The sequence below is a fragment of the Cyprinodon tularosa genome, unplaced genomic scaffold (genome assembly GCF_016077235.1).
Source record: "Cyprinodon tularosa strain WSP-4 unplaced genomic scaffold, ASM1607723v1 ctg823, whole genome shotgun sequence".
In the NCBI taxonomy this organism is placed as follows: Eukaryota; Metazoa; Chordata; class Actinopteri; order Cyprinodontiformes; family Cyprinodontidae; genus Cyprinodon; species Cyprinodon tularosa.
In genome coordinates this window covers 179673-196595 of record NW_024039589.1, presented here as the reverse complement: position 1 = coordinate 196595, position 16923 = coordinate 179673, and the positions used below count along the sequence as shown (strand labels likewise).

The window sequence follows — 16923 nt, the reverse complement described above, 5'->3', positions numbered from 1 at the left end:
GGAATGATTTTCATTGAGAATTAACTTTATTATTCGCAGAAACAGTGCAATTACCTTTAGGACATGATTTAGAGCAAATTGATCAGTTGATAAAAATATTGTTCTTATGCCAGAAAGTGTCTTTAGTCCGTTCAAGTAAACGATACAAGCGTACAAAATTATTTTCTTAAATGAATAATTTTTCTGAGCAAATATAGAGCCACTTTGTCACACCCAACACTCAATGAAGCAATTATCTATATTTGGTCACGAAACAGTCCCCCCCCTAAGAGCGGAGAGGTGTTTATTAAGAAGACTGGTCCCTGGAGTTGGAGCAGAGGGTAAAGGAGGCAGCTCAGACACTTGAAACTCCTCCTCGGCATCTGTGGACAAACAGGCCATCCTCTTTGGACCTCACACCTCAGTGCCATCAACTGGAGATACATCCTTCAATTACTGGCCGTTTTTCACGCCGAGCATTTTTTCCTGTGATGAACAGATTATTTAATTTTTCAGGAGCCATTTGTGCATGATTTTTCTTTTTTCTTTTAAAGAAAAAAAAGTTGTGTTCCTACTTTGATCATAGCTTCAAGCTTAATGGCATCTGCAGCAAACTTGCGGATGCCATCAGACAGTTTCTCCACAGACATGCGGTCCTCATTGTGCTGCCAGCGGAAAGCCTTTTCATCCAGGTGGATCTTTTCCAAATCACACGCCTTGGCTGCAAAAAACAGAGCGAATGTGAAAACACAGCAGAACAACTTCTAACCCCGTTTGTGGAAATAATGAAACCAAGCAGGATTTATTCCGACTCAAACTGTATCACTGCTTATCAAACACCGAAATATAGCACATTACATTTCCATGGTAACAGGGTCTTTCTCAGTTTTTTCAAACTCAAACTACTTGATGTATACATTATAAATATTTACTTTAAATGAACAGAACAGAAAGTGTTTTTTTTCCCCTCCTGAAGTAAAAGAAGCAAATAGAAGCGGGGAGAATACATTTGGTCCCAACTAAAAACAACAACAATAAACACCAGGAATGCATACCTAACATTATGATTGATCACAACACTGAAGTCATTCCTCTGAGTAAAGCCTAAAGCAGTCTTACATTTCTCCACGCTGAGCATCGCAGTGACAGCACTGTGATCCTGGCTGAGTTCGGCCAGCAGTCCAGGGGAGATGGTCAGCAGGTCACAGCCAGCCAGGGCCTTCACTTCCCCCGTGTTTCTGAAGGAGGCACCCATCACTACAGTGCTGTAACCAAACTTCTTGTAGTAGTTATAAATCTTTGTCACGCTAACCACACCTAGGAAAGAAAGAGGATTTAAATAAAACAAAAAACCCATCAAAACACATAACGTCTCCTTTGTCTTCAACAATGAGCTTTAAAATTTTGAGAATTCATTGTGAATATTCAGTAGATAAACATTATTTGCAAAGACCATAAAATTAGTCACATATGAAAAAAAATAAAAAGTTCAAATATATCTCACAACACGTAAAAGTACATGCCATCTGCAGATTGTTTCCTTAGTGGGTTTTAGGAGAGGTTCCAGTTTAATAATGCAAGATGACCAACTTTCTACATAAATTAGGCCTTCATATTTAAAAAACAAAAACACTCCAGACCAGCAAGAATAAAAATAACTACTGCTGAAAACGATGCCTGCATTTTCTTCCAGCAACAATTTCACCCCCTCCCGACATTTAGAGATCATGCTCACTATGATGAAACATGTTGTAATTTAAAACCTTTCTGAGGTCAAGTACAGCTATAACTTTACAGTACTTCAAAACTAGACCACCTTAAGCAACAAACCCCAAATTGCTATCACAAGTGGTGTTTACAGAGCCTGTGATAACATCCAACCCTTCAGACAAACAAATGACATACATATACACTTATATATACACACACACACACGCCCACACTATATATAGATTTTTTTCCCCGGCAAAAAACAACTCCAGCTCCAAATGTAGCTCGTCATCCAGGCTTCTTTGCAGTTTTTTGTCTACACAGAAGTGTAAAGATGCATGTGACAAAAAGATCAGAAATCAGATTATAGGAGGATGAGGATATTCACAAATGCTTTAAGGGGATTGCTTACAGTTCCCCATCTATATGCAGTGATTTACTAACTGTTTTGGATAACAATTGAGAACATTAAGTGACTCCTGTACCGATCATAGCTGAAGTACAATCGGCTGAAGCAGTAAAGAGTGTTTATCTAGTTAAGAACAGCTATGGTTACCTGGGTCCTCATGTGGCTCAAAGCTTTTGCGGTCTGTGTTTTCCTTGTACCAGTCAAGGATGCGTCCAACGAAGGGGGAAATGAGAGTCACCTTTGCTTCTGCACAGGCCACAGCCTGAGCGAAGGAGAACAGCAGAGTCATGTTGCAGTGAACTCCGTGCTTCTCTTCAAGCTCTCTATAAAAAAAAAAAAAAAAAAACGACTATCATGACATGCAGGTTCTGATTTCAACATCAAATATGACAGATTCAGTCTCTGGGAAAAAAAAAAGAAGCAAATTTTCTCTAATTCTAAAATTAATTTCTGCCAAAGCATTTCTCTTTAGTAAAAAGTAAAAATACAAATCCTACATCCCACTTTTCCCTGAAAAGAAGGTTCCAGAAGCAAGCAACACTTTGCTTCATTTCAACTCCTGATGTAACAATGTGGAAACTTTCCACCAACGTAACACTTTGAAAAATAATCTGGTGCCATAAATTTAAAGGTTCAGAGGCGTTTGGTTGCGAATGTGTCGTGAGAATGACCTCAATCTGAAGAAGGTCTATTAGAGAGGAATTTTCTCTTCAGTCCAGGTCCTAAAGGTCACAATCTAGTATCCATCTTTGACAACAGGGACAAAGAGGGGCTAATTTAAAGGAGTTTGATCTCACATATTCTGCATTCTTCTTAACATCTGACCAGAGGAAGGAGATGATGCTTTAAGTTGTTTTTTTGAAGCCCAGACAGGTGTTTTTTTTTTTTTTTTTAAACAAATTACTAGAAAATTTAGGAAAGAAAAAAAAATAAAAAACTAAACTACTTACTTTTCTTTTTAAACTACACATCATACCAAACATAAAATACAGTGCCTCCAAATTATCCTCACCCCTTGAGCTCATATTGCAAACAGTGACTAAACAAAGCAAGTAATCTTCATACTCCAATCTACATACACTACTGGAAATTAAAAACAAGAGCAAATGTAGAACATGCATCACATATACAACTCACCAAATAAAAATACTTAAGAGTACAATAAAACTTTTTTTTTTTTAATTAGGGTTTTTCAACTTATAATAAAAATAAACAACCATTTGCTTTCAGAACTCATCCAATAAATACATTTAGCTGTAATATCAGTGAAGTGGTTCGTTAAAGTATCCACTCATGGAGGATAAATGAAAGCCCGAACTTTCTGAAATATTTCCGATGCTACAATATTTCAGACTTAATATCCAAACATCCTTTTCTTTAAAAAGCAAATAATTCTTCATGTAAAGAATAAAACGGTGTTGAATGATTTTACTATCATTCAACATTTAAGCAAATTCTAAGGCTTACAAAAAAAAAACAAAAAAAAAACAAGACACACACTTTAGAGGTTTTCATGTTAGATTCTTGAAACATGACACTTTCTGCAGAATTAAACTAGAGTCTTCAATGCAGCAGTTAAAGAGGAAATAATTTTACTAGTAGGATAAATTAAAGTGTCAGAGATTAGGAAAGCTGACTCTTGTCTATGCAGGAGTGTCTGCTGGATCGCCAATTTCAGAAGTCTAGCACTCTGATAAGTTAAAGTGCATTAAGATAAATATATTTTTAATCTATACACAGACCATAAAATCAGATGTTAGACTGTATGATTTAATCAAAGAGCTCAGGTAGGTAAATGCTCAAACCCTTAAAAAAAAAAAAAAATAAAAAAAAAAAAGGACAGAGCTTGAGAAGTCTGGATTATTTCTGCTGCCCTCTTGTGGTCTGGTAAAGATGATCCCAGCACAATGTGAAGAACTTATGTTGTTATAGATAAGAGGAACATTGCAGATCCACAGATTATCCAAACCTGCCACTGAGGCAAGATGGTTATAAGCTCATCTCCAGCTTTTCCCAATCATGTTGTAATTTCCAGCTGGGAAAATACAACATGAATGGGTGTTCATGCGCAATTTTGATGTTGGCTTTTGGCATTTATCATAATTACGATTAGCAGTGTGGGAGAAAAAATTATTTGGCGATATAACTATCTTTCAGTTCTTATCCATCTCCATATCCGCCACACTGGCAGTTAGTGCTGTGGAGCCCTTTTGTTGGGTGCAGCGCCATATATAAGTGAGGCAGCCACAACGGACTGACTCAAACCATGGTCTGAGAGATATCGTGATAATCTGGGTTGGGAATTGATAAGATTTTCACGATTTTGATTCTCTTATTGATTCAGTGAAACAATGAACATGGTTATTGCACAGTGACATTTGTCTACCTTTGCCTGGGACGTTCTATTTCTGCCTGCCTCTGCAAAAACAGAAGGCAGTGAACAGGAGCTGCCAGCCTCTGAGCCGGCCAGGCTACCCGTCTCGTCACAGAGAAGGCATTGGTTTAATGAAAAACCATTACCGTACAATTTCGGGAAATAAACTCATCTCCCCCTGATTTAAATAAACGAGTGTCACCTTTCTCGCGCTTCCTGAACTGCGGAGCAACTTCCTAGCATGTTTGTCACATCCATTGCTATAGCTAGAATCATGTAAGAATTCCAGCTACCAGTAGTTCTAATTAAACATGCTAGCAAAGAAGCTGTGGATTAACGAGAAAGGCACACTTGGTCTATTTCCAGAAATGGCATATGATTTACTAGGAACCACATTAAGCACAGCCAGTGATATAAAACTAGCTACTTACCACCAGAGTTGCCTTCCATGCTGGTCTTAACTTTAGCTTCTGCCCAGAAGCATCAAAAACACGGCATTCGTTAAAATGTATGCCATGTTGTGTGCGCAGGCGTTTCTGCATGTTGGATGCATTTCCTCCCGCAGATGTTATTGCCACTTTGCAATGATTGCAAAGCGCCTTGTTGCCATATTTCCCCTTACTTAAAATTTAGCGAAACTATCGATCAGTTTTGTTTAACTTTTCGAGACTTCCGCCTGTTCAGGTCATATTTGCGTACTGGATGCCATGTGCGTAAAAAACATGATGCAAGTCATGCTGCCTGAAATCGAAAAGAGAATCATTAAGCAATCCGCCAAACGGTGCCATGGAATTGGAACACACGGAAACGGTTCTGAACAGGAACCGCTTTTTGATTCCCATCCCCAGTGAAAATATTGTATTGTGACCCAGGACACAATAATATGGTATCGTGACTCGTAACGTATTGCTACACACATGCCAATACTCACCCCTAATTACGATACCAAATGAGGGCAATATTAGTTCCAACTTTGTATCTGAAGAGATTCAAGAGCATACTCACTTCCCAGCCTGGATTCCCTCCCATGTTGAAGACAGCTTGATGAGCACACGCTCCTTGCTGATGCCTGCCTCTTCATAAAGAGCAATGAGCTTCAAAGCTTTTGCCACCATCTCCTCTTTATCAAAAGACAATCTGTAGAGAAAGACCGTGTGTAGGGATTTAGGGGTTTAAAGTGAAGATGGTGCTTTCAAAATAAAATGTTTTTGCACTACATCACAATAAATTAGTCCTCACTACAGGAATATTTCTTTAGGTCGGTTGGGTTGTGGTGCGGTGAGATTTCTCTATAGCAGGTGCAAATATTAATATACCATCTACTAGAAATGCACTACAAAAAGGCTAGACATTAAAGGGATAGTTCGGGATTTTTGACATGAATCTGTATGGCATCCCCATCACCAGTGTCATGCAATCACACCGACTTACCCCTGGCAGCGTCCTGTGAGCAGAGTTCTCGTCCATTTTTGGTCAAGCCGAAAGTAGTCCGGCAGGTTTGCTAGACCCAGCAAAATAAAACGTTTCTCTTCCCAAAACATTATGTGTTCAAAAGAGTGATATTTTTGCATCCCAAAAACATTGTAGTGGAAAAAGTCCCACGTCGTTATCACTTGGTCCTATTTTCTCTCTGTTCGTATCAGTGCGCGCGACACCATGACCTGACAGCTAGGGCCTACTAACCTGACAACAGCCAGATGCATGTCTCGCTCCGCCTAGCTAGGAGCTAGGCGGAGCGAGACATGCATCTGGCTGTTGTTGAGCTCGCTGTCAGAATGACGGCGCGCACTGATACGAACAGAGAGAAAATAGGACCAAGTGATAACGACGTGTGACTTTTTCCACTACAATGTTTTTGGGATGCAAAAATATCACTCTTTTGAACACATAATGTTTTGGGAAGAGAAACGTTTTATTTCGCTGGGTCTAGCAAACCTGCTGGACTACTTTCGGCTTGACCAAAACTGGACGAGAACTCTGCTCACAGGACGCTGCCAGGGGTAAGTCAGTGTGATTGCATGACACTGGTGATGGGGATGCCATACAGATTCATGTCAAAAATCCCGAACTATCCCTTTAAGGACTACAACCGCAAGGAAGCAAAGCACACAAAAGAATGAGATTTTTATCATTTGCATAGAAGTAATTTGGATTCCTAGATAAGGACACTGATCAAAGAGAGACCAATGTCCAGATTCTTTAAGGTCGTTGTATAAACATCTGAGGAACTACCTGAACTCTTAATGGTGTTCTTTGAGCAACTGATAGACTGAATGAGTTTAATTTGTCAAAGATGATTTTCTTTCTTTCAGTAGCTTCAATGTGATCAATTTCATTTGGTTGAAAAAGGTTTTTGCAATTAATCATGCCTGAGAACTACTTGTAATACATTTTACCAATTCCCTTCATCTCAAATATTTAAATGTATTTAATTTAAAATAATTTTGTCTGGCAAAGACTAATGCCCAGCTACGTTTAGTTTTAATAATCTTTAACACAATACTTCCGAAATAAATCATAATTTTCCCCTAATTGATGAGCCCTGCTATTCCCAATCTACACTGTTAAAATTTGGGTATAAAAAAAGCATTTTATCATCGCTTTGCTTTGATTGGGAGACATGCAGCCTGCACTCACCTGGCATCCACCTCTGTTGAGACTCTACCTGGGACCTTCTTCAGGATTTCTAGTCCAAAACTCACAAACAGCTTGTCCATCGTGTTTGCTACCTGCTCATCTTCAGTCCTTAAAAAAAAAAAAAAAAAAAGGAGAAATTTTGTCTCACTTCAAGGTCTCCACATTTAACCTTTACATTAAGATCAGTTGCAGGTGGGAGGGGCTTTTTGCAGGTCGCTTCATTAGATATGGCACTTACCCTCCTTTGGCAATGCCATATTTAATAGCCTGATCCACAAGGTGCTGGTAGGCTGGCATCTTGGCAGCAGCCAGGATCAGGGAGGGATTGGTGGTTGCATCCTGGGGTTTATACTCATCAATGGCTGCAAGGAAAGGAAACAAAGTAAATCAGTACATCCAGAATCAAGCTGAAGAGGCATTAAAAACCATGAAAAAAGAAATAACATGAGCTTGGTTTCAGTAAAGCACTACAGCTGGTAGGTATGAGAACAGTCTACCTACTCCCCAAAGGTAAAAAGAAAAACCAAAAACCCAAAAGGTGTACTAAAGAAAAATGGCACATAAAAAAAATAAATGCACATCGTCGACTTAAAAAAATTATTAAAGTTATAGGCCTACCATTAAAAATGCCTGCCTGCACAGCCTAATATGCAAGAGCAAATTGTCCGCATATTTTTTAAATTTAGAATCCTTAAAACTATACAATTACTGTCCAATGATTATAAATTGAAGTTCATAAAAAATTTAAATCAACCTGAGAAAAAGTTCATGACTGACAAATGGAATCTAAAGGCTGCAGTCAGTGAAAAATGCTGCCATCTAGTGTAGAAATGTTGGTCTTATTCTCTAAATTCCAGTCACATGCACAAGATTAACTATTTGTTCATTTGGGAATACACACTTTAGTCAGTCTTAAAAGGGACCAACAGTTAAATCCAATAAGGATTAGTAGCTCTGTGGTCTGTTTACCTACAGAGGAAGTTTGGGTTAATCATAGCTTTAAAATGATTGGAGCAAACACTGAGCGACTGTCCAATTGGATCACATCTGATGACAGAGCTAGAGACGCATACAAACAAAATTAAAAACAGAAATAATGAGGCTGTGAGCCAGCAATGATGCAAACTAACAGCATTAAAAACAGAAAATGCAGTTTAATCTAAGATGTACATGCAGAATAAAAAGTTTGGAGCAGCAGAGTCAAGATTAGGTTTCAATCACTTCAGCTTCAGAACAAAGCCTCTCTGTTATGCAACTGGTATGTTGATACCTCTTCACATAGGGGGAGGATGGGGAATCTTTCACATTTCAGTGCATTTGAATAAGATTTTCATAATTTATGGCCCATCCACAGGTTATGGTCACACCAAATGGGATGAAATTATACAGTAAATCACACATTTCAGGTTTAAAATAAAGATAGTGCCCAATTGTTACTTCTTAAAAAAAAGGTTCTCTTTTTCCCCAAAGGTTTTCTTTCAAAGCCTTTCAAAAAAATACTTCTAAAACATAGTGCTTTGACCAACTAGTTTAGACATAATGTTTAATGAGAACATGTCCAAGCTTGCAAGTGATGACATATCTTACAACATCTTTGCGAAACCTAGATTACACAAACCAAACAACCACTGAAAGTCCTGAAAACCTGCTTCTCTAATCATGGCAAGCTTTGTAATACAGCTTTTGTTTCTTCTTTTATCTCTGACATTCCTGCCAGAGGCAGCTAATGCAATCAAGAGAAATTGTACATCTAGAAACATTATCGATTGCAGGACATTCCACTGATGTGCTTGTTGTCCTAGCATCTTTAAAAAGTTCATTTAAACACTGGTTCTCACTGCAGCAGCCATGAAAAAGGTGGCAGACATTTAGAAATTTCATTTGGACTTCAATTTTAAATTTTTACAGTAAAATTTGTAAAATTGAAGTTACTTTTAGGCCCTATTCAAATTAATTTAAATCTACGTATAGGCGTTTGTAGAAAAAATCCTCCACAGACATTACAAACTTATCTAGCTTGCCAAAATTACGCTTGAAATTTTATGAACTTAGCTTTACTATTAACATTCATGTCAGAGTGGATATGTGTGGTCTGCAAAAAAAAAAAAAAAAAAAAAAAAAAAATTGGACATGTCAGAATTTAACTATAACGCTTGCTTTAAGAAATAGCAACCAGAATCACTTTTAGTTTGATATATTTTATATTGCCACAATAAACGTGTAGAGACAAAAAAATTAGAAATGACCCACACTCTTCTTTAATTAGAATATTTTCAAGCGTAGAATTATCCAATTTTAAGAAAACAAGTTGCCACCATGGTCAATAGAGCCTTCTGCTGTGTAGACCCATCTATGAAATGCTTTACAGCAATCTGAGGATGCCACAGACTGTCAAACACTTTAAGAACTGAAAGATTTTCTTTTAGAAATATGCTTTAATTTTGATAGTAATTTTCTCCTGTACCATTTTAAACATAAATTATCGATACAAAATGCTAAAAATGGCTTAACAATGACTTCAAATATATTGACGGTAATATTCTAAAGAGGATTGCATTCATTTCTAATAGCTGATGCATTTTCTACCATCAGCTCTGGATCAAACAGAAATCTTGACTCTAAATTCTTCCAGTTACTTGCATTTTAACACTCCCATTTTTTCAAACCACTATAAAGTCATCTTGGATTCACTATAAAGTCATCTTTAAAGCAATTGTTTTAAATCTGTATCTTATATATATATAAAAAATTGTAATAACTAAGCAATCTCATGTCATTTTTGGTCACCATTTTTTTTTATGGAAAACTTAAGTCTGGAACTCCCTAATTGTTTGCATTATAGATGGGATACAATAGGCTATGGTGTCCAGGGCTTTAAGCAGTCATGTTTGGTATTTGTCAACTTCAATCTTCAAATTCTCTTCGTCTAATAATAATAAAAATAAAATAGCTCTACCAGTTGTAAACGTCAGACTATGGGATCAGCTTCAGCTCTCCGGTTTAGGTAGAAATCTGTTTTGCAGACTCAAACAACCAGTTCTGTCATGTCATTCTGAGTCTGCAGATTCGACACAAGGAACTGGCTTGTTTGCAACACAGTGGAAATTACTGCAAACCGTTCCTCATTCCGACCATTGATGAAACACAAAATTCTCGATGGTGGTGTGGCAGATAACAGACATTATGAGGAAAAAAAGTAAAAAAATATATGTGCTACCTCCTGTTGCATGTCAGACAGCAACGATGACCGCTGGTAGCTTTTCATTCCTTCAGGCTAAACACTGAGAGCTAAATTTAACGGCATGTAGTTTTTGCAAGTTATTGAGCGCAACATTAAATGAAGTGATGCTTTTAATTTAATCTTAAACCGCTTCTTAACCTACAATGCAAATACAAAATTACAGCTAGCACAACTAGCAGCTAACGCTAACAGTAGGACAGATATGATCAAAAGACTGCCTGCGTCCAGTAAAGTGCTAATTCTCGACTTCTCTTGCATAAAATATGTTTTTAGCTTTAATTATGTCGTTTACTACACAGGACTGGCCATATATATAGCCTGAAATAATATAAACACACCCACTACTGATATCGACCTGGCGGTCAGTTACATTAAAACCTGGACTCTTCCTGCTCACCCAGTTAGCATGCTATTTAGCCAAAAGAAACACGGAGTTTTTTTTTTTTTACCGTTAAAATCCCCCGTGTCCGCGACCACCACGGTGAGCTTTTTCAGCTGGTTGAGGGCAGTCTCCATCTTTCTGCGTTTGTCTGGTGACCCACTGGACATAATGAGCAGCAGACAGGGACCCTTTTATACGCAGAAAACACGTGAGAGGTAGAAGGAATGTCAGTGAGGAGGGAGCGCGCCGCGCAGGAGGAAGAGTTCAGCGGGAGCGCGCAGGAGGAAACCAACGAACGGAAGCCAGAAAAAAAGTCAATCAGAAATATATATGATTTCAGAATTAAGATTTTTTTTCCCTCAGAATGCTGACTTTAATCTCAGATTTCGGACGTTTTCCCTCAGAATTCTGACTTTAATCTCAGAATTCCGACTTTTTTCCTCAGAGTTCTGACTTTAATCTCAGAATTCCGACTTTTTTCCTCAAAATTCTGACTTTAGTCTCAGAATTTTGACTTTTTTCCTCAGAATTCTGACTTTAATCTCAGCATTCCGTCTTTTTTCCTCAAAATTCTGACTTTAACCTCAGAATTCCGACTTTTTTCCTCAGAATTCTGACCTTAATCTCAGAATTCCAATTTTGTTTTTCTCAGAATTCTAACTTTAATCTCAGAATTCTGAGTTTTTCCCTCAGATTCTGACTTTAATCTCAGAACTCCTACTTTTTTTTCCTCAGAATTCGAACTTTAATCTCAGAATAATGACCTTCCCCTCTCAGATTCTGACTTTAATATCAGAATACTGACCTTTTTCCTCAGAATTCTGACCTTAATCTCAGAATTCAGACTTTTTTCCTCAGAATTCTGAGTTTAATCTCAGAATCCTGACTTTTTTCCTCAGAATTCTGACTTTAATCTCAGAATTCTGGCTTTTATCTCAGAATTTTAATCTCAACTTTAATCTCAGAATTCAGATTTTTTTTCTCCTCAGAATTCTGACTTTAATCTCGGAAGTCTGACTGAATTCTGACAGATAACAAACATGTTAGCATCATTTACAGTTCAATGGACGATATCTATGTATACTACAAAAATGTTCAGTATTTTATCAAAGTTTTCCAAATTACCATATGTCACAAATATTTTGAATTTTATCTGGGTTTTATGTTATAGACTTGCACAAATAAATATATATATTAACTATATAAATAATAAATAGATTGTAAGATATAAGGAAATTATTTTTAAAAGAAAAAATATGACAAGTGTTGCTTGCATGTGTATTCTCAGCCCTTTTCTGTTCCAGCTCGCTTATCTGCGAATATACTGCTCTTTTCCCTATCCATGATTGTTTTTTATTTGTTTTTTTATGTTCCTGTATCTGTATTTTGTATTTTCATCTCTTTTTATTTATTTTTTTGTATTATTTGTAAAGTGACCTTGAGTGTCAAGAAAGGCGCTGTTAAATAAAATGTATTATTATTTTCTTTAATTTCCATAAATAGAATGGCCTTCAGGAATAAGGAAATAAGTAAAGTAAGTAATTAAAAATGTATTTGTATAGGGCATTTCAGCTGCAAGGCAATTTGGGGTGCTTTTCATCATAAAAACATCAGAAGAACTGTGGAATGAAATACAAACATCAATTAACCTTACAGCAAACCATCAAAACCTCAGAGTCATCACCCCTAATCCTAAAAACCATCAACCCCTGATCATCACAGGTAGATAGATGGTCAATGTCTGATAAGATATTTTGTTTAGAGCAGCTTTTCACCTGGATCTGTTAGGAAAGGCTAATCAAAGGTAGCTCTAAACAGGTGAGTGTTTAGCCTTGATTTAGTGTTTCGGCTGTTTTGCAGCCTGCAGAGTGTTTTTTTCAAGGTTAAAGGTGCATAAAAATCAAAAGCTGCTTGGCATTGGGAAAACAAAGTAGACTGTAACCATAAGACCTGGATGTTCTGGAAGGTTAAAACCAGTTAAACGGCAAATAAAATCCCCGATGGTGTAATCTAATCCCTCTCTTGCATTGTTTTATTATTTTTTTTTAAACAGAGACATAACCTTGATGACTCAAAGCTAAACTCTCTGGGCTTGTTTTTTTTTTTTTTTAGCAAGCAAAGTTGCTAAACTAACTTGTATTGAATATTACTGCTATAATCCATTGCCTCATATACAAACTCAAAGTAAAGCTCTAAACTAATGTGTTTCCTTCATTTAGTCTGAATGCTCTGGTGTTTTATAACAACACACTATTTTAAGCAGAAATTAAATTTATTTTAAGCAGTAATTTGATATTTCTGCAGCTTAAATCCCTGGTTACTTAAGAAACTTGTCTGAAGTGTAGAATATCCACTTCATAAATGCAAATTCATTGGATTTATCATTTGCATTAGAGAATAAACTGTTCAGCGGATGCCATTGGCTATCCTTCTATCCTGGCTTCCAGCTTGTGTCTTTTAGTGTGACGAGACAGTCATTTCTGCCAAATTGTTGACTCCTCCAGTAGAGGTTTACACAATGTCAATTTTATTTGCCATAATAGAAGAAAAATTCTATTTCAGAAACTATTACGGAAGTCGACATCACCCTTCCTGCCTTTCAGCAAATGTGCTTGTGTTCAAAAGCAACACATTATCTCGTCAGCCTTCAGGCTAAAGCAACACAATGATAGTGTTATGTGCATTTACATCCAATAAGGCTGCTTTTAAAACAGGGCTCTGGATGTATACAGTTATACACAGAAAATTGTAAAAGATAAAATATAATGGGTCGAAGCAACTGGTAATGGTTAAAATGAAACATCAATTTACTTGATCCATCAAGATCCCATAGCAATTTTAGGGGTCCAGTTTTCTTGTTTATAATACTCATTAAGAAATCTTGCATAAACGTTGTGTTCAATGTGACACTTTTGCTGTATAAAGGTATGCTTAGAGCATTGAAAAAAGAATAAATAAATGAAAGATTTTACAAAGGATTTGTAGAGCATCAGTAATTGATTGTGATCAGATTTTATTAGTTTTTCTAATAAAGATTAAATTAGATTTGTGTACATTTGGGTGTGTGCAAAAAACAAAACAAAACAAAAAAAACAAAACAGGTTTTGAGATTTCTCTCCCCTAGAGCATAAACCAAACCAAACAAATTATTGTGGACTTTAGGAGGAGCAGGAATAAACAAGACTAAGACGATAGATCCCTATCTCCTGATGTACTTTCCTTTTTATTTTTCCATCTAACTGATTTTTCTTTTTGGTTAAAATTACATGGACAAAGACTGAAGGAAACATGAAAACAGGAGCAATCATTTTAATTGACAAACACGAAGAGTTGTAGAGTTCTAGAAACTCAGTCATCTGGAATTAGCTCATCAGTAAAAGGAACAGTAGACAGGAAGAGCAAAAAGTCCTAAAAAATACAGATAAAAATTTGTAAATGAAACTGAACTATAAAAAAAGAGGAATAATTCAAATTAATTCAGTTCAGTTGTATAACACCCATTGGCAACACATGCAGATAATTCTATTAAATCAAACTGACACATTACTGAAATATTTTCTATTTACTAAACCCCAAACAATTTAACCATATCCTCCTGGATAAACATGTAATGACAGGGGCAAGCCTGCATACCGTGCATGCATGCAGCAACAGTGGAGGGAAAATTCTCCTTTAAGAGGATGAAACCTCCCGGAGAAGCATGCTGAGTGTGAACCTCCATGTTTGACGACTGACTGGTCGTGTGAGCAGGCAGAGCCCGAAAACACTGGATTAAATCGTTGCACATACACACTAAAGGTGGCTCATTTTTGAGTTTTACTCTTGATAAGTAATTGTTTATCTTTACTGTCACTCCTTTGTTGCTTAGAATGAGGGATTGCTGTAGTCAGTGACTTGTTTCAATCAGTATACCGTTTTATTACACAATTTAGCTGAATTTCTTGCTGAATTTATTTCACTGAAACTGACTAAATGTTTGTATTATACTTGAATTAATTGAATAGATGTTAACATATGTTGGACTGAATGCTTGTGTAATTGCACATGATCTTGTTTCATTATGTCACAAGCTGATTTTTGTTGTAACTAGGTCTATTTTTTTCTTTGACTGGATTTCTAATGTTATCTATTGCTAAGGGGAAAGGTAAAAGCTAAACAGCTGAAACCTGTAGTATACTCTAATTCTAGAAAAGGAAATAGGTTTGATCTGGTTCACTGCAGTTGTCAGAAATATTGGCTTGGTTTTGCTCCTCCATCAGCCTGGCTTGGCACTTTTGAAACCAATAACGCAGAAATCCACTGAGGAAGTTCAATCAACCCTACCTTCCCTCTGGGAAGAGGCTTTGCAGAATTTCATGCAGATCCAGCAGATTCTGCAACAGTTTCTTCCCCACTGCCATCAGACAGCTGGACATCTGAAAAAAAATCTCTAAATCATGTCACAGACTCTGCAAAATACTGATAATACCAAACCAAAAAATACTGCATAGTTGCACCATATGTATTAATGCTCTGAACTTCCATATCCATGCATTTTTTTGCACAATGTTTTTTTTTTAAATCTCACACTGTTTACATTTGCTGCACTTTATGGAATGGAAATATTAATTTACTGTTTGAAAAGCTGTACTGAATGAAATTTCGTTTTGCGCACACTCTGTGTATACAAAATGACAATAAAAGTTGTCTAAGTCTAGTGTGTGTGGACCAGAAAACAGATCCCAGAAACCGTTCAGCGAATAGAACAGAACATAAAGTAAGAATAACGGACCCAGAATAATCGTGCTCCACAGCCCTAAGAGATCAAATGAGATTCAAAACAAATTCTCTCTTTTAAAGTCTAACATTTTTATTAACTATTTGTTTTACATTTCCACAGACAATTAGTTTGGGAAAAAGATATTTATACAAAAAAAAAAAAAAAACATAAGGAATTCTATAAAACAAAACAAAAAATGTTATTTATAAAGTCTTAATGTCATCTTAAGCTTAGTAATTATTGTTTAAAATCCAATCTAGGACCTTTAGTTTTAGTTTACAAGTTTTTAAAGTGCAGTCATGTGTTCCCTCGAGAACTCTGGCATCAATTCAGAATCCAATAACACTCATGCAAAATCTACTGGTCATCCTAACCTTTCTGTGTTCATCTTGTGGCTGAAATGATCCAACAGCCCCTCTGTGATCATGCAGACTCTGCCATCACCATTGCTGCATTGTTGGCCTCTAGATGTCCTCGCTTTGCTTCTTTGCTTCTGTCAGTAATTCAAAGTGCACACATCTTGAGAGAGAGAGCAGAGAGGGAGGGAGTGTGTGAAAAGAACCAAGTTGAGAAGTTTTGTCAGTTACTAAGTGAAGAGGAGGGACAGCTTGGAGCGCAGACTGTCAGATAAGTTGGAGGTAAGTCATCCTCACATTTAATCAGCTGTGTGGCAGCTTCTCTGATTTCCTCCTTGATGTAGTAAGCTCTACACAGATGACTGTGATCTGATAAATAATAGGCCTTTGTTGTGTGGTTCTGTTTGATTAAAGGGATGAACTTCATCCTGATTCCATTAATCTCACATGAATCGGTTAATGAATGTTGCACTCCGTTTACTTTAGGGTGAGATTTAATTAATCATACTTAATCTCGCTGCTCAGATGCACACATAAAAAGCTGTCCTTAAGCTCTCCAGGGTGTTTCTGTTTCTTAAACTACTGTCCGTTTAGCCCCCCCATTATTTCTCAGTGTTATTTTGTGGAAAATAAATGACATGGGAGCATAATATGCTCTGATTGGCTGACAAATGTTATTCTTTATTATGGTAAGGCAGACAGAAATAAACTTGTCAAGAGAAACAACTTTTCAGAATGCCAGCCATTCCTGAAGCCATCCCCTCCCAGCAGCTCAGTTTTTCTTTCCTTCTTATTTCTCTTTGGGGGTTACAGGAAATTAAGACCTGCTGGCTTGACTTCTAGATTCAAGGCTTGCTGGCAAAGAGCAGAAGAATTTGCTGCTATACAATGGGCTCTTATGTCAGGTTACATGAATCTGCTCCATATTACATGTGGATCATAAAAAATTAATGGAATCTTTGATGAAGTCACTAAGCAAGCAATAAAATAAGTCACAAAACGGAGTGATGTCATTTTATTTGCAGGTCTCTCTGTTGTCTCTGTTCTGCCATTCTTTGGAAATAAATCTCAAAATC

The 16923-nt window shown here is 36.8% G+C and overlaps 1 protein-coding gene across 1 annotated transcript; it reads right to left on the bottom strand.

Moving 5' to 3' along the window:
• Positions 1–4: 4 nt before the first annotated feature.
• taldo1 (transaldolase 1) lies at positions 5–10992 on the bottom strand. The gene is made up of 8 exons (XM_038272330.1): positions 10800–10992; positions 7348–7471; positions 7110–7217; positions 5478–5609; positions 2246–2421; positions 1099–1296; positions 555–700; positions 5–465 (listed from the first exon to the last, which is right to left on the bottom strand). The coding sequence occupies exons 1-8, from the start codon at positions 10897–10899 to the stop codon at positions 433–435; spliced, it is 1017 nt and encodes a 338-aa protein (XP_038128258.1). The 5' UTR covers positions 10900–10992; the 3' UTR covers positions 5–432.
• Positions 10993–16923: the final 5931 nt, after the last annotated feature.